This window comes from Phragmites australis, chromosome 22 (assembly GCF_958298935.1).
Source record: "Phragmites australis chromosome 22, lpPhrAust1.1, whole genome shotgun sequence".
In the NCBI taxonomy this organism is placed as follows: domain Eukaryota; kingdom Viridiplantae; phylum Streptophyta; class Magnoliopsida; order Poales; family Poaceae; genus Phragmites; species Phragmites australis.
The window spans coordinates 22,427,681-22,455,657 of record NC_084942.1 but is presented as its reverse complement, the minus strand read 5'-3'; the positions used below and the strand labels follow the sequence as shown (position 1 = coordinate 22,455,657).

The 27,977-nt window shown below is 45.4% G+C and overlaps 4 protein-coding genes, 1 non-coding gene and 1 pseudogene across 13 annotated transcripts; 4 read left to right on the top strand and 2 right to left on the bottom strand.

The window, feature by feature from the left end:
- Positions 1–100: 100 nt before the first annotated feature.
- On the top strand, positions 101–895 carry LOC133904620 (uncharacterized; annotated as a pseudogene).
- Positions 896–5,923: 5,028 nt separating this feature from the next.
- Positions 5,924–16,413, top strand: LOC133904831 (cold-responsive protein kinase 1-like). Of its 8 annotated transcripts, none has more exons than XM_062346409.1 (7): positions 5,924–6,033; positions 13,945–14,083; positions 14,159–14,274; positions 14,583–14,790; positions 14,866–15,112; positions 15,209–15,359; positions 15,937–16,413. In XM_062346409.1, the coding sequence occupies exons 1-7, from the start codon at positions 5,950–5,952 to the stop codon at positions 16,288–16,290; spliced, it is 1,299 nt and encodes a 432-aa protein (XP_062202393.1). In that variant the 5' UTR covers positions 5,924–5,949; the 3' UTR covers positions 16,291–16,413. The 8 variants fall into 8 exon arrangements, with proteins under 8 accessions (XP_062202393.1, XP_062202397.1, XP_062202395.1 ...); XM_062346413.1 differs by lacking the exon at positions 5,924–6,033 and adding an exon at positions 12,540–12,816; XM_062346411.1 differs by lacking the exon at positions 5,924–6,033 and adding an exon at positions 13,056–13,557.
- A 346-nt stretch (positions 16,414–16,759) lies between these two features.
- Positions 16,760–19,625, bottom strand: LOC133904830 (septin and tuftelin-interacting protein 1 homolog 1-like). The gene has a single exon (XM_062346404.1). The coding sequence runs from the start codon at positions 19,532–19,534 to the stop codon at positions 17,027–17,029; it is 2,508 nt and encodes an 835-aa protein (XP_062202388.1). The 5' UTR covers positions 19,535–19,625; the 3' UTR covers positions 16,760–17,026.
- A 609-nt stretch (positions 19,626–20,234) lies between these two features.
- Positions 20,235–24,207, top strand: LOC133904832 (protein LOL2-like). Of its 2 annotated transcripts, none has more exons than XM_062346414.1 (7): positions 20,235–20,405; positions 20,881–20,994; positions 22,491–22,604; positions 23,253–23,362; positions 23,468–23,545; positions 23,643–23,714; positions 23,830–24,207. In XM_062346414.1, exons 2-7 carry the CDS (start codon positions 20,883–20,885, stop codon positions 23,872–23,874), a joined length of 531 nt encoding a protein of 176 aa, XP_062202398.1. In that variant the 5' UTR covers positions 20,235–20,405; positions 20,881–20,882; the 3' UTR covers positions 23,875–24,207. The 2 variants fall into 2 exon arrangements, with proteins under 2 accessions (XP_062202398.1, XP_062202399.1); XM_062346415.1 differs by having other exon boundaries at positions 20,264–20,493.
- A 391-nt stretch (positions 24,208–24,598) lies between these two features.
- TRNAM-CAU (transfer RNA methionine (anticodon CAU)) lies at positions 24,599–24,685 on the bottom strand. The gene is given in 2 exon segments: positions 24,599–24,634; positions 24,648–24,685. It is a non-coding gene; the product is annotated as a tRNA-Met (tRNA).
- A 961-nt stretch (positions 24,686–25,646) lies between these two features.
- LOC133905085 (CASP-like protein 1B1) lies at positions 25,647–27,754 on the top strand. The gene is made up of 3 exons (XM_062346791.1): positions 25,647–25,998; positions 26,318–26,432; positions 26,953–27,754. The coding sequence occupies exons 1-3, from the start codon at positions 25,706–25,708 to the stop codon at positions 27,184–27,186; spliced, it is 642 nt and encodes a 213-aa protein (XP_062202775.1). The 5' UTR covers positions 25,647–25,705; the 3' UTR covers positions 27,187–27,754.
- Positions 27,755–27,977: the final 223 nt, after the last annotated feature.

The following is a 27,977-nucleotide window of genomic DNA, read 5'->3' as shown; positions in this document are numbered from 1 at the left end:
TCGCCTGGAGGAAGCCCATGAGGCTGTATTGTCGCTTCCAAATCCAACCACGGACTGCCGGCCGTGCTGGACGGCTCGCAGACAACACGCGGGTTGCGCCATGCTGCAAATCTAGCTTCTCCCTCAAGCTCAGCAAGCTACCAGCCGCCGCCGCCGGCCGGCCCCATTCAGCTGTACGGGTTCATGGCCGTCCGGCCGGGACCTCTTGGACCCTCTGCGCAACTAGTCTTCAACCGCACCGAGGACGACGATCCTTTCGTCACCCACGACCTGCATCCCGGATCCGTTCATATACCTCCGGCCCCAGGAAGAGAGGCGTCTGCCTGCAGTATGTCGTGCGCTGATCGAGTACGACATGAACAAGATGATCTGCTGCTCATCGACGGGGCCGCCACCTGCAGTGAGCTAACGTGGATCCAGGGGCGGTTCACTAACCGGATCGGTGGCGACTACGGCGCGGCGGTGGACATATATAAGCCGAGCACTCTTCCGCGACGCGGTGGAGGCCACGGTACAAGTTTGGATCATAGAACTAGCAAAGCATGGCAATGGCAATGGCAATGGCGGCCTATACTTATCCATAACTGGTTTTGTTCCTCGGATAACCGAGGAAATTAAGCTCTTCTGCTGCGTCATTGATAAGCAGTAGCAGTGTGAGCTGACTAGGTTTGCGCACTACTATAGAACTGATTTTTTGGGGCGCAAATTACAGTCGGATTTTTGGAACCGACGGTAATAAAGCTACTACAATTGGTTCCGTAGCTCAGACCAACTAGATAAAAGGAAGCAGCGGAGAAAGTCTAGATAGGCATGCAATGGAAATGAGAAAGTTAAGATATGCACGGAATATGGATAAGCAAGCACCAGGAGAGATCTGGCCAGAGCCCTCGTTTCTCCACCCAAAGCATACGAAGGCAGGAGGAGGAGGAGCGGCGGCGGCCATGGACTTCACAGCCGTTGTGCAACGCAACGGAGTCCGTGGAACTGGAAACTTGACCAATGTCATCCGTCACGGAGAAGATGAAGGACAAGTGATTCGGAAGGAGACCAAGACATACATCTCGGTGTCATGGCAAGGAGCGTGCCAAAGAAATCCTCGAGGGACACGAGAAAGATTGTTGTGTTGCGTTCTGCCTCATATAGCCAAGTTTGTGTTTGTAGTGCAAGTAAAGCTTGTGCTTTGTCCCAAGTTTTCCACATCAGAATTAAACTAAATAGCATGGACTTAATGCTGTGCATGCAATATAGCCAATAGAGATATCTTATCAGACTTGTGTTGCACCCTCAATATCTCTTGCAACATCATGGAGCTTAAACTATTCAGTAGATTGTGTAGGACTCTTTAATTTTGTTGTTGTACTTATCAGTTCTGCCAATTTTGTTCAGGTGTCTAGTGGTTGGTTGGGGGCTAATATAGCCATATTAGCTATTATACTTCACAACTTGGTTAGTATATGTAAACATTTTTAGATGAAATATACTGATATACCAACCTACCTGTGTATACTTGTATGTCTCTATTGAGCTCGTGATGAAAAAAAAGGTGCCCTCCTGGGCTACATAACCTGACCACTGACATATATATTCATTGATGCATTCGGTAGTCAAGCCTTCATGACAGTTGTTAGACCCCTACCTACCGGTAGTACAATTTTAAGTGACAACAAGTGTTGCGTATATGCTAATTCTCTCTTCTGTTCAGCAATACTTTTTGCTATGCTTTTACCTTCTACTGTTTTTCCTAATTTAACTTGCTGCTGACTTTTTCCTATTATGAGTAGAAAGTGAATTAACGTTTTCTGACTTGTGTTTTAGTGTCTGGTGGATGCTTAATGTAATAGTACTTTCTAAATGATCACTACCATTATAGCTTCTATTTGCTTTGTCTTTGATCCCTCATGCCTACAAGTAGCAGATGTCTGCATCAATCATTTTTGTTGCACTGTCATGGTCTTATTTTTGTGAATCATAGTGCATACTTAGTGTCTAGCATATTACTATATCATCGCAGTAAGCATTGTAATAACAAAATATATCTTATTTTGGTGAACCTTAGTGCATACTTCATAATGTTTTTTATTTGTTTTCCATTACTGAAATACCATCCTTTTAGTTTCAGATTGAAGTGTTTAACTGATTCTTCTCCGCAAGACGGTGGCTAAGAAAATTTTGGGCTCTTTTTCTAAACAAGTGTTCTTCAAAAGAAGTGCAAGATTTGGGAATATGGATTTGGAACATTTTCTTACAAATTGTTACATTTTGGATTTAGTATCATACTATGTAATGAATTTATATGTTTGAAAGCTACCTGGTTCAATTTAATTTATATTTTAGTGCGTACTTTAATTTTTCAGACTTATTTTTTCCTGTTTGAATTTTTTGTATTGTTTTATTTTTAAATTTTTTATCTGTTTATTAGTGATATTGAAGACATGTAACGGTAACTTGCCATGCTAATATATGCTTTGTTTGCAGACATGTAATGTAATGCTCATAGTTAGTACATGCACGTATATGTGTTGCAATGAGGCAAATCCAAGCCAATCCAAGCACATTCTAAATGACACATAAAAACCAAAACCAAAGGATTAAACCCCTAAATGGATACCTATGAATTCATGCTAGTACAACTTAATTAACTACTTAATTATTTTAATATAATTAAATTAATTAATTAAATTAAACTAAACTAAACTAAAATAGATCCAGCTCACGTCCATCCTAGAGGGATCAACCCAATCCCTTGACTGTTTCGCTAATGGATTGAGTTCCCATGTACCAAAGGAGGCCTAACAATGCAGCATGCACGCTCAGATGAGCCGTTCGTTCAGCATCAGATGTCATTGGCTGCATGCATGGAGAAGGAAAACATGACAAAATTGCTGACGTCATTCACATACAAATCCGTTTCAAAACTTTAAAATATTATAGTTTTCAAACCGAGCATCTAAATTAAAATCCGATCGCACAATTGTGTCTCGTGCGATAAGAGCTTCAAAACTAGACCCCAGTTGAGTATATTTTGATGATATTTTTTTTCTAACATCAACTTCGTATAAAAAAGTGCTTCTGTGTACATTATAATTTGCTTATGATTTTTGAAAACTTGATCATGACTATACAAAAACTTGCTTATTCGTCAAAATATTTTTCTCAAATCTGTACCCAGTTATGCTAATTTTGCTTTTCAAATTCATATAATATGCTTTTCTGGTTCACATGAATTGCTTGTAATTTGAAACTAATATGTTTTTGATGAGTTTACACGGATTTGAGTTTTTCAAATTGAAACAATTTGCTTTCTGGATTTTCTGAACTGCTTAGGTGCGCCTCTCTTCTTTGCTGCTATGTCATGCTAGTCTTTGTTAGGATTACTAAAAATAGAAAAGATGTTTAGATGAAATGCTTTTTCACAGCATATGAAATATTTTTTCATAGTATATAAAATATGTTTTTCAATACATAAGATTTTTGCTTGTGGACAGACAAATTCGCTTTTTCCCAGATATTGTCATGGGCGTGCTCTGCGTGTGTCATGCTAATTTACCCTAATTAGGAAAGCAATTAATTAAATATTTTCTTAATTAAAAGTGTGCATGCTATCCTCTTATAGCATGCACAGCCAGTATTCAGTCGTATCCATAAATAAATAAAAGATAGTACTTAGCAATTTAATCCATGGCCAACGCTAGCTCCAGTGACAAGGACAACGGTTAAATTCCAAGGCTGCAAAAACGATGTTCAATGACCATATGCGTAAAACAATTTTGACCCTTTTTATTTTGAACCAGAGACTTTTTTTACATGTCATTCTCTTATACAGTGTACATAGCGTACGTGTTCATGCCATCGGATGGGATGGGCCCCACTGCAGGCAATGAAGCTATCGAGCATATAAGGCTCTTCCTTTGGCATAGCTTCACGTTCAGAATTTTTGAAATTGGTCGAATCAAGTTTTAAAAAAATTTAGATTTGAAGTTGTGGATGGATTAGGTATTTAGTTGAACTATTTGATTTTTATTTTAAACTAAAAATTAAAATTCAAATCACTTTATATTATCATACAAACTCTAGATCCAGTATAGATCTTGAAACTGAAACTGTGCCAAATAAATCCTAAATCTTTGCACATCATGACGTCATGCCTTTGAGCCAGTGTAGCCAAGTCACCAGTGCATATGCAGTGAGGAGGTCAAGAGTTACAGACACACATGCCCTCTACAAAATTTTTTTCGAACAGACGGTACGAGATCTGCTGATTTTATTATAGAAAAAAAATTAACTCAATTTAAGAGAAAAATCGGTTTAATGCACTGTATGTTTTTTTCGGTTTGATGCACATGCCCTCTATAAAGTTTTTTTCGAACGGACGGCACGAGCTCTACAAAGTTTAAGAATTAACTCAGTTTAAGATAACTGATTGGGAAGTTTGATGCACTGTATGTTTCATTCACCAAGAGTCCAAATGCTATAAATGAGAGAGGCAGAGAAGGAAGAATGTGACTTGATCAATAGATAGATTTGGTCGGTGGCTCTCCTCCTCTCTTTGAGATTTACAAAAAATGTAAAATGCTTGTATATTTCATAGGTCGAACAGTGAGCTCTTGAACAGCAACTATATTGACTTTGGCAGCCAGCAAATGGCGAGGCTGCTTCAGAGTCTAGACTAAATTTAACGTTTTAGTTTCAACTCAAAACTTTTCCAGGTCACAAGTCAAATCCTGGGTGATATCTGTGATTTTAGTGTTATAAGGTGAGAATAAAAAATAGAGCATTACAAAAAAAAAAGGATAAACATAAAGAAGAGTGGATTTTTTTTCCTCAGTCTTGAGGAAAAGTTGAAGATTCATACCTCGCAATGGACTGAACTTTAATCCATAACTAATTTAACCGCCGATTCTCATCTACTAGCCATTGTATGATCTGTTAACCTTATTTTCAAGACAAGTGTTATACTCATATTTTGCACGCACACTTTGATGTGAAATACTGTACATTGTTCAAAAGTACAATCCAAAACATACCTTTTCAGCCAAGTATTCTCCTCCTCTTCTTTCTCAATAATGGAACAATGAACAGCACAAACTGCAGCTAAAGAGCAGACGGAGTTAGGATTGGTGAACTGAGCCATTCTGGAAGGAGAAGACCAAGTCAGTAGTATATGAATAGGGTTCGCATTGACGAAATGACGATTGATCCATCAGGGAGACCTTATCAGTGGATGTCATAAACTTGAACTCAGAAATTTCGTCCATGCCCAGTAGCCTTTCAACCTTCACGACTGAATTCTATATTAAAGCGTGTAGGAAAAGTTAATGATTGTACAGTGAAATTGATAATACAGAAACTACATGCTTTTTCCAGACCCAAGCATTTTTCTATTTACAATGGTCAGTTTATATGGTCTTTGCACAAGTTGTGTGTTCTCGAAAAAAAATTATATGGTCTTTGAACAGACATGGCACCTCATAACCTAACACATTGTGTACGACTGTACTCGGTAACGCGTTCAGTCCTTCGATCTATCCATCATTAGCATAATTAAACCACTACATGAGTATCAAGCATTATCTTCACAGCCAGAGCTAACAGCTCCAGAGCATCCACACCTGGCAGCTTACAAAAAATAGCTTCAAGTTGTCTACCATCTTGGCTTCTTCTGAGAGGAAAAAGTAAGTAGAAAATTCATGATCCTGGCTTATTTTTTGGTTCCCGGTGTGATCCGAGCACAAGTCTTCCCATGGGACACTTGCCAAGTTGCAAGAAAACTGAAGTTTCCACCATGGGCCATGGTGAGAAAAGAACAAGCCTGGTCAGTCCCCGTGGGTCCTTGCCTGGAGGCTGGCATATTTATGGGCACAACCATACTGGTCTTCTCCTTCTACCATTGCAGTCTTGCAGAAACATATCCGCTTCTCTTCTCGCCTCTTACTTCTATCCAAGAACTCCATGCTTGGTGTTGGATGTTCTTGGCTCTTCCTGCAGACTTCAGCCCATCACAGTGAAGTCTTCCACCGATCAGTTAATCTGCAGGTGATTTTTGTTCCTTGGTTTCCTTTTTCCTTTTCTCTTGTTTGCCGAATCGGTTCAATTCTCAGGGTAGCTGTGCAGGTTTCTTGATCTTCTGGAGATTACAGGCCATCCTGCAAATTTGTTTATTCTGTATTTCAGTGTCAGAAGACAATCGACATTCCTGTTCCATCGAATTTTGTTGGCCGAACATGAAATTCTTGACACTGTACATGAGTGTGCGGTTATGCTATAATTAGTTATCTTTTCACCCTACATTCTTGGCTAACTTTGAGGCGTCAGTTTCATACAGATGTACAAACTTGGCTGCGGTTTACTTCTGTCTTTCTTTTCTTAGCTCTCACAGGAAGAGATAGATACCTAAAATTAACAGTTTGGCTTCTTTTTTTTTTCTAGAATACGTAGGAGAGTTGTGCATATTTGTATTAAGGGAGAGAGAAATTAAGGTTACACAACGACCAATAGATGGTCTAGTCCGAAACCGAGTAACCAAATTAGAAATTACAAGTTCGGAGGCAACAAAAATTGAGAACTGGAAAGAAAAACGAATGACACCAAACCGCTGTTAATCATGTTACAGAGCCAAAAACTGGCAACTGTTCTTTGAGCGTGTAGAGATTCTTGGCACCAGTGTTGCACCATCGATCAATGTCCTCCCAGATCATCGCAACTAAGTAGTCGGAAGAGGCGCGGCGTTTGTTGAAGATCACATCATTCCGAGACAGCCAAATCCTCCAACTGATCAAGAGAGTTAGGGAGTCGAGTCCTTTCCAAAATTCTTTGGCCACCCTTCTCCGAGTTTGCTCCCACCAGTCTAGGACGGAAATGTCAGTAGACAGAGTATGAACTCGCATCACCCACCACCAAGTCTCCCTAGCAAACTAGCAGTGCAACAACAGGTGGTCAGTGGTCTCCGCCGATTGGGAGCAATGAGCGCAGGCATCATCGTTATGGAGATCATGCCGTCATCTCCGATCCGCCGTCCAGAGCCTGTCGTGGAGCAAAAGCCAGCCGAAGAATTTGACCCTTGCGGGCACCCAAGATTTCCATAACATGGTGGCACCCCCAAAACGGATGGAACCATAAAACATGAGGCGATATGCAGAGCTTGCAGAGTATTGGCCGGATGGAGACCACTTCCAAACCACATCGTCCTCCTCATTGCTCAGGATGACGGAGTCGAGCTGGGTCCAAAGATATAGGTACTAAGTTAAGGTCAGCACCGATAATGGCCCAGTAATGTCCCTGATCCACCGGCGTTGTGAAAGAGCATCAGCAACCGTTCTACTTCTGGTGATCTTCAAAGGAATACAAGCGAAGAGGTCTGGAGCTAAGAGCCGAATTGAGGAGCCATGTAGCCAAGCCTCGGTCCAGAACAAGGTAGATTTACCGTTCCCCACCTCAAACCTCGAGGAAGCATTGAAGAGCGCCACGACTTGATCCTCATGGTGCATAGGTAGATCCACCCATGGCCTAGACGAGTTACTGCGCTGCCACCAGAGCCATCTCAGGCATAGAGCAAAGTCCAGAGGGCGACATACGGTAGACCATGCAACTAAGCAGCGGCCCCCTGAAGAAGCTTTATCACCTGCCCAAAGGAATGCTTTCCTATTCTTGTTAATCTCCTTAATCACCCACGGTGGAACCGTTATGCATAGCAGCGTATGAATAGGAGTCAATGATAACACCGATTTCACAAGAGTTGCTCGGCCAGGTTTTGAGATCAACTTGGCCTGCCAAACAGGAAGTCTGGCTGCCACCTTGTCGATTACCAGCTGCAGATGGTTCTTGCGCAGGTGCCCCACCGTGAGAAGGATACCTAGGTATGGAATTGGGAAGGCCGACAAGGCACAAGGAAGATTGTCTCGGGCAGCAGATACCTCCTCATCACCGCAACATATGGGCACGACAACACATTTATCCAGGTTCGTTTTCAGCCCACTGGCTGCCCCAAAGAATTTGATGATGTCCAAATGAGCTAGGATATCCTGGGTGGAAGGAGACATGAATAGAACAGCGTCATCCGCGTACAGGGACAAATGGTGCCTGATTGAGATATGTCTTGAAGGTTGAAGGACGCCGGCCTCTCCAACCTTTGTGATGATCCGGGCAAGTATGTCCATGACCAGGATGAAAAGGAAAGGAGAGAGCGAGTCACCTTGCCGCAGGCCACGAGCATGCCCAATAGTTGGTCCTGGGGCGCCATTGAGAAGAATCTGGGTAGAGGAAGAAGCAAGAATGGTCTCGATCCAACTGCACCACCGAGTGTTGAATCCCCATGAACGAAGAACCTCCATAAGGAAGGCCCAATTGACAGAGTTGAAAACTTTAGAGATGTCTAGCTTGAACAGGATAGCCGGCCTCTTGCTCTTCTTAAGCAACGCGCGGTGGAGTGCACCAATTTAAAGTTGTCGTGGATCGAGCGTCCGGAGATGAAAGCACTCTGACAGTTGGAGACAAGGGAGCTAAGCCGAGGAGCCATGCGAAGCACCAAAGCCTTAGTGATAATTTTTCCCAAGCTGTGGATGAGGCTAATTGGGCGAAAATCCGAAGGCGTTGATGCGTCAGCCCGCTTTGGGACCAAAGTGATGAATGTGTTGTTGAGTTGGCGCAGGCCTCTATGGTGTCCCATGGTGAAAGCATGAATGGCCAGGAACACGTCGTTCCCGATCACCGGCCAGGTCGCCTGGTAGAACTCCACCGTGAATCCATCCGGACCCGGGGCTTTGTTTAGAGGCATCGATCTAATAACCGCTAGGATCTCGACTGCAATGAAAGGCGACTCCAGCGCCTCAAGGTCATATGGCACAATACCAAGCTCATGCAGATGAATGGAAAATTCCTGAGGAGAAGCCATTCCGAGGATTGAGCCGAAGTGGTTGAACAACGCGTCCTCCATATCTTGGTGGGAGGAGACGGGACCCACATCCAATGCGAAGGAAGAGATGTGATTCTTGCACGCACGGTAGTTGGCGAAGGCCTGCAAAAGTCTAGTGTTTGAATAGCCCTCTCGAAGCCAAGCCACCCTGGAGCGGCACCGAGCAATCGTGCGTTCCAGGGAGGCCAGGACGAGGCAAAGGAGCTTCAGTCGCTTGCGTAACTCAGATTTAGCTGTCGACAGGTCCCTGCTTTCTTGCGCCTTGTCAAAATGAAAAATGACCTCGCGCGCCATAAGCAATTGCTCCTTGATATTTCCAATGTGCCGACTGTTCCAACGCTGGAGCTCCAAAGCGGTGCACCTGAGCAACACGTCCAGCCAGCGGAGGGGAGGTAAAGAGAACTGGTCTGGCTGTAGTCTCCAACCGCTCTCCACAATGGAGAGGAAGTCCGACATCTTGGTCCAGAAGGACTCAAAATGGAACCGCCGCCGCCGCAAGGACTACATCGAAGTTAAAAGCTGAAAGGACAACGATGTCACCTAGAGAGGGGTGAATAGGCGTATCCTGAAAAATTTTACAAACTAAAAGCAGCGGATTAACAATATGCAGATAGCCTGCAGATTTTTCCGGAGTCTCCGCAAAAGTGCGGACACTCCGCAGAAATCTACGGATACTTAGGAGATTTCAAGAAAAACTCAAGGGATGCCTATGCAATTCAATTTGGATCAAATCCACGAATTACCTAGCACCAGTGGATGTATTCTAACCTATTTCACCAAGTACATGCAGCTCAAAGCTCACAAGAAAGTAGATCGAGTAATATGCATAAATATTGAGCAAGAACTCAAAAACAATGAAATAAGAGAGGAGACACGCGATTTGTTTCCCGAAGTTTGGACACCTCCTCTAGAGGTTCCTACGTCTCCATTGAGGGGATCGGTCACACTTGAGCTGGGTCTCTCTCAACCTTTTTCCTCTCCAAACTCGGTCACACTTGAGCTTGGCTTCCACTCTTGATTTCTTCCTTTGCAGAGGCGAAATCGAAGCCTTCACAAACTTCCCGCGGTACACCACAACCTTGGGTGCTCGCCGGCGATGCCTAGCCGCCTAGGGGATTGAATCCCCAAGAGTAACAAACGTTTCGCGAACTTCTTGCCGATGAACTCGAGTTCTCAAGAATGGAGTTTAGTTCACTTGCACTCAATCTTTAAATCTCTCAACCCAACTCACTTTTTTCTCAAATCTCACAATAAAATAGAGTGGAGAGAGCTCTATTTGGCTTTGGCTTTGTGTATTTTCGTGGAGGCACCAGCCACCCTCAAAGGAGGGGGTGAGGGGGTATAAATACCCAACCCCCCAAAAACTAGCCGTTACACCTGAGAAATACGGACACTCCGCAAAAATACGAACTCTCCGTAAAAAGGTGCGAACACTCCGCAGTTCCCAATTAACCCCAAAACTAGCCGTTGGACCTGGAATTTGCGGACCCTCCGCAAAAATGCGGAGTCTACGTAGAAATGTGCGGAGTCTCCGCAATTAACAAAACAGCACAGCTGACCTTCTGAAAAACAGCGATAACTTATGATCCCGAAGTCCAATTTCGACGATTTTAGACTCTAGAGAAAGCTTATTTAGAGGACTACATATCCCAACTGAATTTATGATATTAAACCCATAGGATCAAACTAGGAACTCTTAGAAACCCAATTTAGACACTTCCACACTTTTCGCACTGGGCTCCTAAAGCAAACTCACTTTGGTTTTGGCTAGAAACTCTTGAGCACTGAGACACGAAAATTAGCTCGACGTTGCATCCCTCTTAATAGTGCGGCATACCTATACTCAGGCCGTGTTTGTTTGAGCTTCTGCTTTTTAACTTTTCTGAAAAGCTGTGCTTTTGGCTTGTCTGAAAAGCTGCTTTTGGAAATAGGCTGTTGGCTTCTACAATAAATTTTTGGCTTCTCAGCACATAGCTTCTCAGAAAAGCATATCTCAGCGAGCTTCTCAGCTTTAGTTCATTTTCCTCAGAAGCAGGCTTCTGGCTTCTCCAGAAGCCACTTCTCCAGAACCCCGTTTGTTCTGGCTTCTGGCTTCTGCCTTCTGCCAGTAGCAGAAGCAGAACCAGAAGCAGGAAACAAACACGACCTCAAATTCAAAGATAAAACTCGTTTGAATCACATTTGAGCCTTCGAATACCTTCAAGTACCGCTTCTTTCTTTCAAACTTTGAGGGTTGCCAACTTTCATATAATCTTCACTTCATCTCTTCTTGATTCTTCATATAATTGATGCGAATCATTCATAGCTTCTCATGTCCTCACACGGTCCATTGGCGCAAAGCCTTCACTCGCTCTTCACTACTGCCTTGGTCCTTCGACGCCAAGTCATTTGCTTACCCTTCACCACGGATGGTCCATCGCAGCCGAGTCTTGCTTGCCCTTCACCATCTTGCCATAGAAAACCATTTTGTATCCGACATCTTCAATAAATTCACTTTATTATATATAGAGTCCAATCTTGTTCTTCACTCTTGGCATATATGATTTCAATTCAACTTATGCCTTCTTATGGATTCTAATCCCAACTCACTCTTAAGCATAAAGCACATGACTTAGTACATAAAATTTAATTGATAACTTTATACCTTTAGTCACTTAGTGTTCATAAGTGACTTAGCCTTCATGTTTATTGTCAATCTTCAAACTTCTTCTTCTTCTTATGAGTATCACTAAGATCTCAATGACTTTGATGCAATCCTTTGAACGCATGGCCTTCTTCAACGAATCCATACTTCATTTCTTATGCATTTTTATGGAATAACCTAATAACAATTCTTAACATAATTGTTAGTCTATAAGTATTGTCATCACTTACCCGAGTATCATCTAAAGCTCATTAATCTTGATGCATATCTCTCATCCATGTATCACATATGGAACATCCTACTAACAATTCTCAACAACATAATTAGTCCATAGGTATTATCATTGATTACTAAAACTATACATAAGGACTAGATGCACTTTCAAAAGCAATAGTGGGCAATGGTCCGAGAAGTCCGAGGACAGAGCTTGTAAGAAGGCGTCTGAAAACTCCGCGTCCCATTCGGGCGATGCCAAAGCTCTATTAAAGCGGACTAGAGTAGGAGAAGCTCTCTCATTGGACCACGTAAAGCGTTGGCCAAACAGGTGTAGGTCGCGAAGCTCCAAAGAATTGATAAAAGTACGGAATCTAGAGATGGATCTCCTATTCAATTTGCCAGTGCTCTTGTCGACCGCCGAGGAAATCATGTTAAAATCGCCCAAGAGCAACTAAGGCCCAGGCAACATATCACGAACACTGGTGAGCTCAGCGAGGAATGCCTCCTTTAAGGATTCGTCAGTTGAGCCATAAACTGCAGTTAAGAAAAACGAACCGTCCGAGTCCGAGCATACCCGCACGCTAACAGAGTACCACATCACTTGAACGGCCACCAACAAAAGCGGCGAGCGACAAGCCACAAACACACCACCCCTCGTCTCGGCAGCTGGAAGAAAGGAGTAACAGGAGAAGGCTGGGCCGCAAATATCATTGACTAGGAATTGATTGAGTACATCAAGTTATGTCTCCATCAAACACACAATAGAAACGTAATGCTCCAAGATTAGAGTTCTAACGACATCCGGCGGGTCTTGCAATTAAGCCCGCGGACATTACAACAGAGGATCTTGTGATTATCCATGAACGGAGGCAACGTCACAGAGCAGCCGGCTCAGTACCCCCACGGACGCCTGCCCCGGGAATAGTTCCCTAATCGCCTGGAGGTGCTGGTCGGACAACGGCTGCTCGAAGAGTCGCAGAGATTTCTGGTGCAGCTGCGGCGTGATGGTCTCATCCTCCTTCAGGAGGCCCAGGCGGCGCATGAGCAGGTATTCCCCGGGCGCACCAATGAGGGGGACTTTTGTGCAGCTAAGCGCACGCTCCGCCGGAAGGAAATTCTGTGAGACCCGGTCTCACAGAAAGATCCTCATCTCTGTGTGACACGTATCCTGTACTTCTCTCACATATATTCAATCAGACCATTGGATTCAGAACGAACGGTGTAGATCAAAATCTCACGAAGGCCTTTCTGCATAGGGTCTCGTATAATTTTTTTCCGAGTCTAGGAGCCTGCTCAGGGCACAGCTGAGATGCAGCTGTTCGTGGACCGAGGCCGGAGCTCGGCAGGAGGGGAGTAGCACGGCCTGGCATTGCCAAAGGTGCGGGGATTTCCTTCGCCAGCCTCTGAAGGAAGGAGGAGACCGCCGAGCCCACCGTGTCACCGCCCGCAGCGGCCGGGGCATCCGAAGCAATTAAGACAACGCCCGTCAAGAGAGGCAGGCAAGCTTCGCTTGCGAGGTGGAGGTTGCAGGCGAGGAGTGCCGCCCAACGACGGCCGGGGGCAACGGCGTGGAGCTACCAAGGTCCAACCAGCATCATCGGAAGGAGACGCGGCCGGCAGGCGAGGAGGAAGAACCGGTGGTGCCCTCCGCGCGGCCGCCATGAAGCCCGAGGTTGAATCCTGACGGGGAGGGGGGCACGAGGGAGGAAGGAGGGGACCATCCTCCCCCACCACCCTAATAAGCTGCTTCCTTTAGCCTCGGCGGACAGCCTCGAGGCCTCTGGAGAAGGTGACTTGACCATCCTGCAGAGGAAGCTGAGAGGGGAGTATCGTGTAGCCAGCGTTGCTCTTTGGATCTGCCTACGGAAGATGCACCTGGGCAAAAAGGCCTCGCGTGGGGAGAGAGCGGAGAGGGGGGCACGAGGGAGGAAGGAGGGGAGGGCGGTGGGTGGACGCCGAGGTCGGGGTGAGCGACGGCGGAGAGGGGGGAGAGGAAGCCATCTTCCCAACCGAATTCCATCCACCAATCGGACCTACAGTTTGGCTTCTGAACCCGTCAATACCTGCTTGGTTTCCTGAAGTTATATAATCGAGCACACCTTGTGTAGATTTTGTAGAGTGAAGTTCAGTGCGATCAGTACATTATTTCAAACCTACTGACTAATTTCTTACTCAGGTAGCTACCAACATCTCTTCTGCGTATCTGAAGATCCGAATATTGGAAGAAGAGAGGCTCCAAACAATAGCAATGGCTTGCTTCCCAGTGTTCCGAAGGAAGAAGAATTCCAGGAGCAAGATTGTGCAACATGACCAAGGTAAAGTTTTTATCGATTTCTGTTCTTCCGAAACATCTTGGAACCATATTGTAGTTCATCCAATTTTGTTCGCAGACATCCCGATCACCGGCAACGTGAAAATCTACTCGTCCAAGGAGCTGAGAAAAGCCACAAGAAATTTCTGCCCGAGAAACAAGCTTGGACAGGGTTCTTTCGGCTGCGTCTACTTGGTAGGTTGAGATACCAGTTGCTCTAATATCTCTGACATTTCTGATTTCGTAGTTCAGACAACAGACTTTGGCTCTTATAAGGTGTTATCATATACACAATTCTGTTCCTGTTTGGAACACAGGAATCTCACATGAATTTTGCAGAAATTTTAGGAATCGAGAAAAATTCTCTTGTTTAGTTAGGGTCTCGGTCCAAAAGCCTGATTTATTGGAACATGACAATATTCATCATTGTTGAGCAGCTTCCATCACTGTAACATTTGAACCAGCCTTGGATATCAGCTCATGTTCGAACCTGAATTCCGCAGGGAAAGAAGAACGGCGAGAAAGTTGCCATCAAGGTGCTCTCCTCGGAGTCAAGGCAGGGAACGAAGGAGTTCTTGAATGAGCTGAGTGTCATCTCCAACATAAGCCATCACAACCTTGTCAAACTGCAAGGCTGCTGCGTCGATGGAGGACAGAAAATGCTGGTCTACAATTATCTGGAGAACAACAGCCTTGCACAGACCCTCTTTGGTAATGCCTGAAACCCAGCTTTTCAGTGGTGATGTCTTCACCAGAACTCTGAATTCTGATGATGAGTCACGGTAGTTTCTTCAGGCAATTCCCGCAGTGGCATCAGTTTTGACTGGAGGACACGGGTGAAGATCTGCATCGGCGTTGCTGACGGGCTCGCTTACCTTCACGAGGAAGTCCGGCCACTGATCGTCCACCGTGACATCAAGGCAAGCAACATTCTCCTTGATAGGGACCTGAACCCCAAGATAGCGGATTTCGGGCTGGCAAAACTCTTCCCAGGCAACATGACCCATATCAGCACCAGGGTTGCAGGGACACTGTAAGTGGTGGCACACTTCCTGTTGATGTTCATGTCCTTGATCTTGCAGACATACTCTATTATCAAGAAAATAGAGTTGACATGTTCATTTGTCAGAGGATATCTTGCGCCGGAGTACGCAATCCGAGGGCAGCTGACGAAGAAGGCTGACGTCTACAGCTTTGGAGTTCTGCTGCTGGAGATTGTCAGTGGCAGATGCCACACTGACCCCAGATTGCCTCTGGAAGACCAGTACCTCCTAGAAAAGGTAAAGAACAACCCCAATTATAGTTTGTGCTTCATACTGTATTATACTTTATTTGCATATGATTTATCGCTGACTAGTGTCTGATTTTCTAGCAACAGGAAGAACCATTCTTTTATGTCAAAGCACTGTAGTACAGCTATGCTATTATTCATATTCTCCCAATCAGATCATCAGGAATCAGGCCATGCATATGCTGTATTGTTCACATGATTAAGCCATTTAGATAATCACATAGCAAAATCTAATTGTTAGAGTTGGAAGCAGTCAGTTGACTGACCATATATGTGCCAACTGTTTCTGGACCTATTTCAGAAATTTGCCTTGCAAGTTACTTGCATTGACTGGTCTTCTAGTTCTTGTGTACTATTTTTTTAGATTTTGGTCCAATTCTTATGAATACAGCAGATTCATTCCAAAATCAGTGATCTATGAGACATTAACTTCTTCTCTAAAAGTAGAGAGAACGAACAGATTCTTAAAAACTAGCTAGCTTCGGAATACCTGAAGTACTAGTGCCGTCAGTTCTTAGATTTGATTTAAAGCATCTGAAATCAGAAATTTCTGCTTGTTCTGTCAGGTCTGGACGCTCTACGAATCTCGTGATCTTGAGAGCATCATTGACAGGACCTTGAAGCGTGATTTCGATACCGAGGAAGCGCATCGGTTGCTGAGTATAGGGCTTCTGTGCACCCAGGATACCCCGAAGATCAGGCCTTCGATGTCGATGGCCGCCAAGATGTTGAAGGGTGAATACGCCGTCAGTGACAGGATCATGAGGCCCGGCCTGATCACAGATGTCATGGACCTGAAAATCAGGACAGTAGAGCCGGTTCAGTTGATTTTATCTCCATCAATGTCTCCTGCAGAGAGAACCTCACTGGTGTCTACACTTGGATTAGCTGGCAGCACTGTGTTAGAGGAGAGCCCATGATGGAAAGTTAGCAATTTGAAGGACCAGATGTCTGAGAAAAAAAAGGGCTGTAAATTGAAAGGATCATGGATTATTTTTTGTTAGTGTTTACAGTTTTATGTTCAGTCACCTACTCATTTCCCAGGGTTTCGATTCAGTTAATACCCTTCAACTGCAAAGTTAATTCATGGGTTTTATTTTTTGGCAAAGTATGAAAACAACATGTGCTAGTTCAGTCGAATTTTTCTTCAAAACAGTAGGTCCATAGACAATACTAGTTCAAACAATGGACATCCTCCAGCCTACAGGCCAAAGAAATAAATAGAATTCTGTTAATAGCAGAAGAAATAATCCACTTACAATGGCATATAAACTAAGGGTATTGGCACCCATGGTATTCTTTCAGATTTATTGACGCAGAAAAAGCCAAATGCTAAGTCTCACGTGAACAAATACAGCGAGAATAAGGTTGATTTAGGAGCCATAAAAGTAAAACATCCCAAAAACAAACACATTCCAGTGCACAACCAGAAGTTTTCGTAGTATAGTTACAAGTCGCAGCTGCATAAATACCAGCAACGTACTGAGACAGCACAGCAGCTGTCCAGCCCATTCAGATATACATAATCCACCCCCCCCCCCCCCCTCTTTAACAGACTGATTGCTCAAAAAAGAGGTCACGAATTGACATCTCTGAAGAGTTTTACACAAGTAAGAAAATATAAAATATCATAAAACTCCACGCCAAGGTGATCTACTAGCGTGCTCTACCCAACCGGTTCATTTCCATCAATTGCGTAAGAGTTACAGCACCCCAGCTCTCGATTCTCTCTTGAAGTTGTGCATAGAGTAGTCGCTTCGCAGAGTCTATGCAAATACTTACGGTGCCAAACTCATAAACCGGCATGCCATTGTAGAATTTGCCAACTCTAGGCATAAACAGCAAACCTTGCTCCATTGCATATGCCTGGATAGACTCCTTGAAGCTCAAATCTGCCATGGCTGCCCCTGGCACAGCATGGTAAGCTTGCTGTGCTGCATCAAACTGTCGCTTCTCAGTTGCTCTCAAGTAGCCCACATTCTCCCTAGCCCCAGGCTGCACCACCTCTAGTCCTTCAGCAGCTTGATTCATCATGTCAAGACCAGCAGTTAGAAGCATCCGAATGCGCTCATTGGCGAGTAACTCTGGTGGAAAAAGGCCCTTCCAGCCCTTATACCAGTTCATTATCTCATTGAAATCTGGATTTGGTGAGCACAACCAATGGTACAGGACCTGCTGCCACTTGCTGAAGAAATCAACTTCCAACATATGGACCATGTGGTGTACTGGGATTGCAGATGCCCACATCATCACCCAGTTGAACTGATCGAGCTTCTGGTTTGCTGGGTTGATCTGAAACTCTTGCAATGCTAATCTCAGTTTAGGAATGATATAACGCACAATCAGGTCTTCCCAGCTTGCCGAATCAAACACACCCTTCCATGGAGACAACACAGTATAAGCTGACATATCATGTGCTTGCCATACGTGGAGGACAGTGCTCAGTTTGTATCGAATAGAATGGCACAAGGTCTCTATCCTTTCCCCTAACATTAGCAACCATGGGTGTACCCACACATGGATTGGTACACTCTCCTTGCGTGGGTCCCAAGAATCCACAGCAGCTGAGAGCTTTGGCATGATTACATGGTCTAGTATTGATTGAAGCAAGATAGGAGGCAGCAGCTGTTCCCATAACTCAAGAAAGCGGAGCATTGGTTCTGGAACCCTAGCCTCCCATGAATTGGTTCCTGATATCCTCACAGCTGGTAGGATGACCTCACTAACAAGCTGTGCATATGGTGCCATTGATGCAGCACCATCTGAGAAGCCATATGGTTGGTCCCCCTGCAGCAAATCCTTCCACTTCTTCATGACGTCTAACCCAAACTTTGGATCCTGCAGAGGCTGCCACCCCTGGAAGACCCGGATTAGAAGTGGATGCGCGAATTGGCAAGCAATCCACGCAATGCTGCACATCTTGAACTCCTCCTCGAACCGCACTTTCAAGCCCTGGAATGTCTGAAGCAACCCATCCAGAGTCAGCATGCCTGCTGTATCATCCACCCGGACCTGCTCTAATGTTTCTGCAATCCTCTCCATCACCTGCAGCTGGTGTTTCTGCAATGCCTCCTGCTTCGACACCTTTTCCTTCTCCCGTACCAAACTAGCCACCTTCTCCTGCTCCCGCCGCAGCTGCCCATCCAACCTCACAATATCGGCCCTAGCCGCATCAACGAGCAGCCACACATTGTACTGCAGCTCTGGCATCGGCACATCATTCGCCATCATCTCCTGTTCATCGTTGAGCCCTTTCAAATCCGTCAGCACACGTGCCTGCGGCCCTCGCATGTCAATCACCTTCTGGACAACTGCAGGCTGCTCCTCCTGCTCCTGCTCGGCACGCATGGCCAGCAGCTCATTCTTGGTCAAGACTGGAGCTTTCTTCGCGCTGGCCTTCTTGGACCACCGCTGCTCCTTCTTGGTATATGCCAGCGGCCGAGGGGCCGGCAAGTTCTCCTTAGCTGACATGGGCTTGGGTTCCTTGAACCCCTCGACGCTGCCGAGGCCAGCGTTTTTCGGGCGCAAGGTGGTCTCCAGCGGTGCGGTGATACCCTGTGCGTCCTTGCCGAGGCCCCTGCCTTTCTTGTACCCCATATTTGCCATCATCTTGGCCACCACGGAGTTGGCCTGCAGGCTCCCCGGGGCCGCCGCCGGTTCCCCCGACACCGCTCCCACCCGCGCAACCTGGCGGCGGCGCTCAGCGGCGACGCGCTCCCTCTCCTTCTCATCCCGCCTCGCGCGGGCGCCCTCCTTGATCTTGCCGAACATCGACGGCAGCATCTCGGTGTCCTCCTCCTCCTCCGCCTCCGCCTCTTCCTCGGCATCGGCATCGGCGCGCCCGAGGCCGGGCCTCTGATCGGGCTCGGGCTCCTGGGTGGGCATGAAGTTGCCGGTGGAGACGAACTGGACGGGCTTGGTGAGGTCGGGCTCGGCGCCGTCCCTGCGGCGCTTGCGGCGGCTCCGGCGGCGGGACCCTTCGTCGTCGTCGGAGTCGTAGTCGGAGTCGCCCTCCGCGAAGACCCCGTAGATGGCGTCGTCGCGGGTCTGCGGCGCCCGCTCCCGGCGGCTCCGGTAGTAGAACTCCCCGTCGCGGCCGAACTGCCCGCCCTCGAAGTCCCCGTCCATGTCGAACCGGTCCATCCCCTCCGCGTCCTCCTCCATGAGGCCCTCCAATAGGGTTGGGTTTCGCCTCTCTTTTTTTTCTCGTCAAAGAATTTGGGAGGAAGAAGAAGAAGCGCTCTTCTTCTCTCGTCCCAGGTCGGTGCCGAGACGCACGCTGGGCTGACGTGTCAATATATCAGCCGTCCGTTCTCCCTCCACATCTCCTCGGCCGTTCGATCGACTCCCCTCGTCTCCTCGCTCGCCGCTGAAAACGGGCGTCTTTGCTTACGTATTGTCCGCAGGGACACGTAGGGGAGGTGGCGTACGTTTCCTCCTCCGCCTTAGGCCCGCAACGGGTGGGTCAGGGCTGAGTACAACAAGAATATATCTAATCCAAAACTTGAATCAAAAAACCTGACTCAAATCCAATAGACCTAACGGATGCAAAATTATTTTTAACCTTGAATCCAGTAGGGACCCGCAAGTGCGAGACGATATCGAGATAGGTGAGCAGGCTACGTGATGTGATCGTGATCGTAAGCTAAGACAAGCTTGCAGGTACATGTGAGTGACAATCATAGCTAAGAAGGGTACAACCAAAGGCAGCTTGGGGCGGCCGATGCGATCGGGCCCAAACGGGTGACGCGAGTTGGGCTAAACCTTTTCGGACACCCACAAGCAAAATCTGCCTCTGGCCCTGCCCCAACCCAACCCGCAATCAGCCCCAACCCGTGACCAATGGACCGAACCCAGCCCGTCAGTTGCCAGCCCTGCTCCGGGTCGTCCCCATTCCCCAACCTCTCTCCTCGTTTCGCCCGTGTTGACCCGACGTATCAACCGCGAGCGCTTACCATTTTCCTCCCTCCCCGCCAGAACCGTCTCGAAGGGCTCCTAGATCGGTGGCACCTGCCTCTCAACGCCGCCGCTGCTGGTGCCTCTCCCCTTACCCCGCGTTTCTTTTTTTCCCCGTTGATTCTTGGAGGGGTTTCTTGCCTCCTCCTCCTCCCACGGTTCTTGAGGTAAAGCAGTAAATCCGGCGCCTTTTGTTTTCATGTTTTTTGTTGGTTGGGTGCTGAAGTTTGGGGGAAGGGATTTCGTTTTGTAGCGAGATCTAATCGCTGTGCTGTCCATGAGCAGTCGGTGTGGGATTGGATGGCGTGTGCGGGATCCGGGATTGGAAAAAAAATCGGAGCTTTTCTTGATGGTTCCAAGCTTCCTGTGGTTGCTGGCGCTAATCGTGGACGATCTAGGCTCATCTCGGCGTAGGCTGGTTGCTAACCATTTGATATAACGAGAACAATAGGATAGGATTGGGCCATCGGGTTGGGATAGAACAGTGATAGGATTGGTTTGATTTGATTGTGTTGTACTATGTGTGCTCTCATTCCGTGATCGGAACTTTGCAGGCATGCAGAGCCAGATCGTGTGCCATGGGTGCAGGAGCTTGCTACTCTACCCGAGAGGTGCCCCGAGTGTCTGCTGCGCGGTTTGCCACGCAGTCACCAGTGCGCCGCCTCCAGGTAACGCGTCTGAGCTTTGGTTGCTCGGTTGTATAATCGAACATCAAAGGCACGCGCATTGGCGCAGGAAAAAAAGGGGGATCGAATTTTTGTCGTGATTTAGAGTCTTGTTGATGATATTAGAAATACATGTGATTTTGAGCGCTACGAACCTGATGCCACAAATCTAGTGTCGGGACATGGTGGTGATACAAATTCACGAAGCTGTCACAATTAAAGGGGTAGAAGGGGTCTGGAGGTTGGAGAGGAGGAGATTCTTATTGGAACCTAGTCTTGCATGGGACAAATGCTGTACTGTGTTGTTTTACTTCCAAGGGAAATGAAAAATTTAGGGATGTATGAGAAATTCGTGAAGTTTAGATGACTGGAGGTGGTCTATCATTCATTAAAAACGTTTGATCTCAGTGATCAATAGAACCATGATTAATAATATGTGTTGAGTGTCAAGAGGGTGTACAGGTAGTAATATCATGTATGGTATTAGGATGCTGATCTGAAGTTTTGGATGACCAGTGACAAAGGGATCAGCTCTGTGCATGTATGCGGCACCAACCTAATTGTGTGTGATCATTGGCGATGAACAACTCTCTTACTCGTGGTCCCATTTACAAAATATTTGTTGTTCAATGCATAATCAGGTGCTTCATAACAAAATTTATGTCCATCATTCTGTATAATATTGTAGTGCTGATAGAGTCCTAAATTTCTCACTGTTATTCCAAATCTGTTTATCGCCAAATTGCCTTCTGTTTCAAAAAGGTAAACAAAAGGAAAATGCCCGTCCTCACTGAATAAGATGTGCTTCGTAGGCTACTTTGTCTTTTTTTTTTTCAATACAAATCTAATTTTGTTGCTTGCTGCCTGCTGCTCACTCATAGGATCACAGCTACTGAGCTTTTTCGCTAATGTACATTTGACCGTTTGTCGGGGACTTGGTGTTAACTTTCCATGCTTTCATGATGAACTATATGTCCCTCTGATTTGTTGCCATTCCACATTCCTGGAGAGGGAGTTAATAAAGTTAACTTGTCCTTTGGAGAAAAGTAAAGAAAATATCAGTTCTAGCTGCACAAACACTAATATTCAATGCTTTGAATCATGGTGATGCAAGCGTTGCTGCAGAAAGTTCTAGGAGGAGCTGCTAGTGTTGCAGTAGAAAGTTCGAGGAGAAGCTCCATGTTCTCTACATTCACACAATTATATCCATTTTCTACCTCTTCCGTGTCATTCTCCTTTTGCCATGTCTGACACCTTTTCTTTGATCTGGGCAGCTTTACCATTCCTATGCAGTTCTATTTTTACCACCTTGTAGCATGTGTTTTAGTGTTTCTTCCACTATTGTTTGAATAAATTGAATGGGATTGCTCATGTAATTAGAATTAGACCTTTGACCATCTTTTCCTTGAAGCTGCATACCATCATGAGCTTTTTATTTGGTCGCAGTACTTCATACATCAAGTTGACATGCTTATGAAATAATGTAAATTCTTGTGCAGAAATGGAGATGGCTCGACTTATTTGTGGTGGCTGCCAAACTTTATTAATGTATACTCGCAACGCAACCACTGTTAGATGCTCATGTTGTGACACAGTCAATCTTGTCAGGCCAGGTACTGATGTATGTGTTGAACTATTTTGCAGATCCTTGAGCTTTTGAATTTAATTCGTGGACATGGTACCATGTATGAGTAGGATGCATGTTTTGTAAAGGCACAAAGGGTTGTTTATGCATAAAGCCTAGAAGGACCAGAATTGATGCCATGGTCTGGTACTGGTAGTAATCTATCTTTCCCTAGGTGTAGTTAAATCAGGAGAAGTTTCATAGGCTAATTTGTAAGCAGCCCGGACTACAACTCCTTGCCACCATGCTGTGACACAGTCAATCTTGTCAGGCCACTGTTAGATGCTCATGTTGTGACACAGTAGCAGATTAGTGTGTTATTTCTGGGTTGGGTTCTTTAGGTGCAATGTCTTGCTTTCTTATGTGCTTTCTTTATGTATTAGCCCTTATATGTTTATTGATAGAACTCAACATACGGTGCTCTCCCCTATTATGCATGCGCTATTTCTGGCTTTAGTTTTTCTTCCTTAATAGCATAATACTCTTCAAAGCAATCCAATCGTGGGAAATGTGGAGACAATAAGCTGATTACTTTTTAACATGTTCTATCCCTGTGCGTGCGCTCATGTTGTATAGTGTATATTCTGTGTGATCTATGTCTTCTCTACTTCATGGATTTTGGTTGTTCATTACGCAGTGAGTAGTATTGCTCATGTGAACTGCGGCCAGTGTCAAACAGTGTTAATGTATCCATACGGAGCACCGTCTGTCAAATGTGCAATCTGCAACTTCATTACAAATGTTGGGGTATGTTGATTTCTTTTGTGGGTCTCTTTGTCCTGCAAATGGTATAAGTGCCAAGTGAGTAGTGACACCCACCTGATCTCAACATATATATGTTCTTAACATCAGGTGACTACCGTGAGACCTTTGCCACCTGCGCTACCTTCACCAAGTGGAAATTCATATAACATCCCGTCAACATCGATTGTATGTTCATTTGATGATACTTCTCTGAAAATTCGTAAAAAATTAAAGGTGATTTATCTCTTCTAGTTACTTATTTCTTATCTTTCATCTTGGGCAGCCGACCAGTCAATCACAGAATGTAACTGTTGTCGTTGAAAATCCAATGACAGTAGATGAAAAGGGAAAATTGGTAAGCGTGTTATGTAATTTGCTCTTGCTTGTGCACTTGCTTGCATACTATTTCCATTGCCCAGTGAAATTAAGCTTGCTGTTTGTGTCCTCATATCAGTTTCGTTTTCACACAGGTGAGCAGCGTTGTAGTTGGGGTTACACCTGGTGGGAAAAAGTGACGTATCAGCACCAGTGCAACTTTGTTCTATGTTTAATATCTGAAAAAGTTGGAAATACCTTGTATTATACTTCTGTTTTGTGATCGATTGCTCGAGGAAGGACCCCCCGAAGAGCATGGAGGCACGCCGCGCCTTTGCCTCCGCGATCACCCCAGAACGAACAGAGTGTGGGTGTCGATACTCAGAACTGTAGCTTGTTACCCTTGATTCTTTTGTATGTAATATGGGCTCTGTTAGACATCAATGTGTGATCAAATCCTCTCCCATGGGCTCTTGCCGCCTTCTCAGTGAATAACAACAACAAAAGACGTTGCAAATGGCTCTTGAATTACAGTGTGTTTTATCAATCTGGATGTGGATGACAGTTAATCTGGTAAATGGTAATGACTTCTTCATGATTCAAACTGAGCATATACGTTTAATTTTTTGCACGCAGCTCGTATGAATATGGGCTATGGAACTGCGGTTGTTTAAATACTTAACATGCTATTGTCGAATTGCAGGTAGTGCAGTTGATGAGAAAATTGTGATGATCGGAAAAAAAAAAAACCTAAAGTAGGAAATGGATCTGAAGAAAAAAAGGCCCAGAGACGACTAAAAAATCATTCAAAGATGAAAAAGGATTCTCAACAACAAAAAAGATGAAAATTGATGCACACACCTGAAGTAGGAAATGGATCTTCATTCCTGTGTTCTTGAGGCCAAAAAGAACAAAAAAGCATCGTGGGGTGAGAGAGGCTCGAACTCTCGACCTCAGGATTACTCAATTTAGCTATGAGACCTACGCGCTAGCCAACTGCGCCACCACCCCTTGTTGTCCCTGGCTGAATAATAAATACATATATTTATTCACGTTTCCTAGGCAGTTGTATCTACCGATGAATTTCATGTTGTGGCGGATCAGAAAAAAATGGCCGGGTCCCAATTTATTAGGCTAAAAAGTGTTATATAGGCTGATGGATCATTGAAAAATAAAAATTTGATCCATATTCTATGCACCCTGTAGGTACAAATATGGACCCATCCCTGTTACTAGTGAGACGCGCACATTTCTCTCTCTCCTAATCATTCCTTCTCTTGTACTCCTTCTCCCTCCTCCGTCTTACCACCGGTGCAAACCTGAAAAAAAAAATGTTGACACTTCATTTTCTTGCTCCCAGCATATCCAAAACACTACCCTTCTTGACTAATCAGCTGGATATACATTTGAAACAGAGATGAGTAACCCAAAACCAACTTTCCTCGATCTTATCGTATAAGGCCAACTCCAGCAGCTGTATCCAGTGCTATAGTACTCCGCAAAGTACTGTAACATCGGAAATTGCACTCCAACAGTTACCTCATCCAGTGATACAGTGCCAAACAGTGACGCTACAGTGTTGCGGAGAGGGGCGGGCTTGTATTTTTGCGGACTACTGTAGCAACACATATCACTGTAGCAACACTGCTCACAGGGACTGACAGTGGGCCCAGAGGCAGAAAAACGCGTCGGGTACTGTAGCAGTACTGTATCAACGCTGTTCACAGAGGCTGACAGCGGGCCCAAAGAGAAAAAAAGGTAGAAGGTAGGAAATATGGTAACTGCTGAAGATGAAAAAATAAGGGATGCTGTAATAGTGATAGAAGATACTATAATAATATTTTTGATGATGAAAATTTAAGGTAACTACTGGAGATGACCTAAGCAACCTAAACTTGCAGAAACTGATTACCCAGTAACATGCACCACCGCCACCACCGTTACCAGCTACCATTATCATTATTTTTGACGTAATTTACCAGCTACCATATTATCTCAGCACAGATGCTTCGATTCCGGTCATCCAACTGAATGCTCGCTCACTCACGCTGCTTGACCACTCACTCCATGGATCTCGAGCATGGCAGCAAGAAGCCCTCTGCTGCACCGGCTGAAACCTCAACCTGCACGCTCCTGCAGCTCAGGGGCAAGCTCGTCACCCTGCAGCCGGTCGTGCTGCGCGCGTCTGTGGTCCTGGCCACCGCGGCGGCGGCCATGGTCATGGTGCTCAACACCCAGTCCTACACCGCGGTGGTTGCCATCGTCGGCACCCGGCCGCTCATGCAGACCTTCACTGCAAAGTTCAGGGACACGCCTGCGTTTGTGTAAGCCTTCAAGAGTTCAGGCTTGGCATCCATTTCCCTGCTGAAACATCGATGTCTCGGGGGCATTTCGCGGCAATGGTTTAAATCAGGGATTTCAATTTCGTTTTATAATTTTTCCGGTTCGCCTGCGAAAAGTTCAGAAATTTACGAAATTTCAGTCATTTTTCGTCCTCTATTCTATGCGTCCTCTGTTCTATGGGTCCCACATGTCAGTTAAAAAAAATCCGGAATTAGATATTTCGTTCACCTTCGAAATTCACGAGTTTTCGGTGAAATTTTAATCCTCGGTTTCAATTGATGGATTGCTTGATTTGTGCAGATACTTTGTCGTAGCCAACTCCATTGCCGGTGTGTATAACCTGGTGGTGTTGCTGCTGATGAGGCGCTTTCTGCGTTCAAGGACGGCGAGTTTAGTTGTGCAGATGCTTGACATGGTCATTTCTGGTTTCCTGTGTTCAGTTAACTCATGGCATATTTCACTTAGACCAAATGCACGCCATTGATTTAGTTGACACTAACACTGCCCATACTCCACTTAAAGACAAAACACGTACCTCGTTTCATCATAAATCAAATTTGCAATAGTCCTTTTAATAAGACTCAAGCACACCAACAGCCAATCTAGTTAAGGAGAAGTCAATCTATGCATGTGCATTCCTCTTATAGATGATTGCTCGCGGAAATTGAGCCATAGCGTACGCTATATAATCCAGCCAAATCTGATCAGAGAACAGAGTTTTGTAGCTTTATAATGGTGCTAGTGTGCTATTATAAAAAAAGACAAAGTTCAGCCTAATCAAGAATCTATTGCAACTGTCGACAACCAGTTGCTTGACTGAAACTTCTGTTGCTGTCTTTATATAGGAATGAACTGTAGCACACCTGACAAAACTCAAACAATGTCAATTCGTATTAATACACAGCATTTTTTTTCCCTCTGCTGTCACTGCCCAGGTGATCATGGCTCTGTTGGCTACCGGTGCCGCCACAGCGGCCTCGATGGCCGAGCTAGGCAAGAACGGTAACTTGCACGCGCGGTGGAACCCGATATGCGACAGATTTGGTTCCTTCTGCAGCCGCGGAGGCATCGCGCTGGTGTCATCGTTCATCGGCGTCGCCTTCATGCTGGCCCTGAACCTGCTGTCAGCTGCAGCCAGCGCTCACCGGCCCAGTGCGGCGGGGCGATGAGTAGTCTGCATCTCAGACAGCTCATCCACAACAATGCATTGTTCCTGCACCTGGATATCACTCTGGTCAGGGCAACACAACTGTGAGTGAATGAGTGAGTGAGTCTCTCTGATACACATGTGGGAGCTGGATCGCAGCAGAGAGTACTGCCAAATGTGGTGCCAAACTGTTGCATCATGCTTGGCCTGAAATGAGTAAACCAAGCAAGAGTAGACAAGCACATAACTGCAGTTGGTTATGGATATTTGATTAGATCAGTTCTTACATAAATCGAGTCGTTGCGCTATTAAAATCCTACTGGTCCGTGGTTGTAAGTTATAACTGGTAGTGTTGTATAGATGCTACTTTCTTGGGTATGCTACTTTCCAAACGATTTGTGCTTATTGTACTGCATGGGACTTTGTCTTATGAGTAAAATGTACCGGCTATCTCTAAAATTGTTCGGGGTGTCATCAGATCCCCAAACTCTCAAAGTACATATTTGAGTCATCCAGGTTTAAAATCTCAAAAATACCCCTCCGCCCACATGGCCGCTGTCAGAGAGAGGATGGGCAAAGCATGCCTATTGTACTTGCTAAATGTATCATCCAGGTTTAAAATCTCGAAAGTAACCCTCCACCCACATGGCTGCTGTCAGAGAGAGGATGGCAAAGCATGCCTTGTCAGCAGTAAAAGGGGTATTTTCAGGATTTTGGATCTCGATGACGTATTTAGCAAGTTTAAGGACCCAAATCTGCACTTTGAGGGTTCAGGACCGGAGAAGTTTAGGGACCGCTGGTGTATTTTACTCT

Bases quoted from the DNA above. Each gene is read 5' to 3' on its own strand.
- LOC133904831 (XM_062346405.1), top strand. From the start codon at position 13,638: ATGCACCTGGGCAAAAAGGCCTCGCGTGGGGAGAGAGCGGAGAGGGGG. The intron at 13,824-13,944 runs GTCAATACCTGC...TTTCTTACTCAG, and splicing joins ACAGTTTGGCTTCTGAACCC to GTAGCTACCAACATCTCTTC. The intron at 14,084-14,158 runs GTAAAGTTTTTA...TTTTGTTCGCAG, and splicing joins GATTGTGCAACATGACCAAG to ACATCCCGATCACCGGCAAC.
- LOC133904830 (XM_062346404.1), bottom strand. From the start codon at position 19,534: ATGGAGGAGGACGCGGAGGGGATGGACCGGTTCGACATGGACGGGGAC.
- LOC133904832 (XM_062346414.1), top strand. From the start codon at position 20,883: ATGCAGAGCCAGATCGTGTGCCATGGGTGCAGGAGCTTGCTACTCTAC. The intron at 20,995-22,490 runs GTAACGCGTCTG...ATTCTTGTGCAG, and splicing joins CACCAGTGCGCCGCCTCCAG to AAATGGAGATGGCTCGACTT. The intron at 23,715-23,829 runs GTAAGCGTGTTA...GTTTTCACACAG, and splicing joins TAGATGAAAAGGGAAAATTG to GTGAGCAGCGTTGTAGTTGG.
- LOC133905085 (XM_062346791.1), top strand. From the start codon at position 25,706: ATGCTCGCTCACTCACGCTGCTTGACCACTCACTCCATGGATCTCGAG. The intron at 25,999-26,317 runs GTAAGCCTTCAA...TGATTTGTGCAG, and splicing joins AGGGACACGCCTGCGTTTGT to ATACTTTGTCGTAGCCAACT. The intron at 26,433-26,952 runs GTCATTTCTGGT...GTCACTGCCCAG, and splicing joins TTGTGCAGATGCTTGACATG to GTGATCATGGCTCTGTTGGC.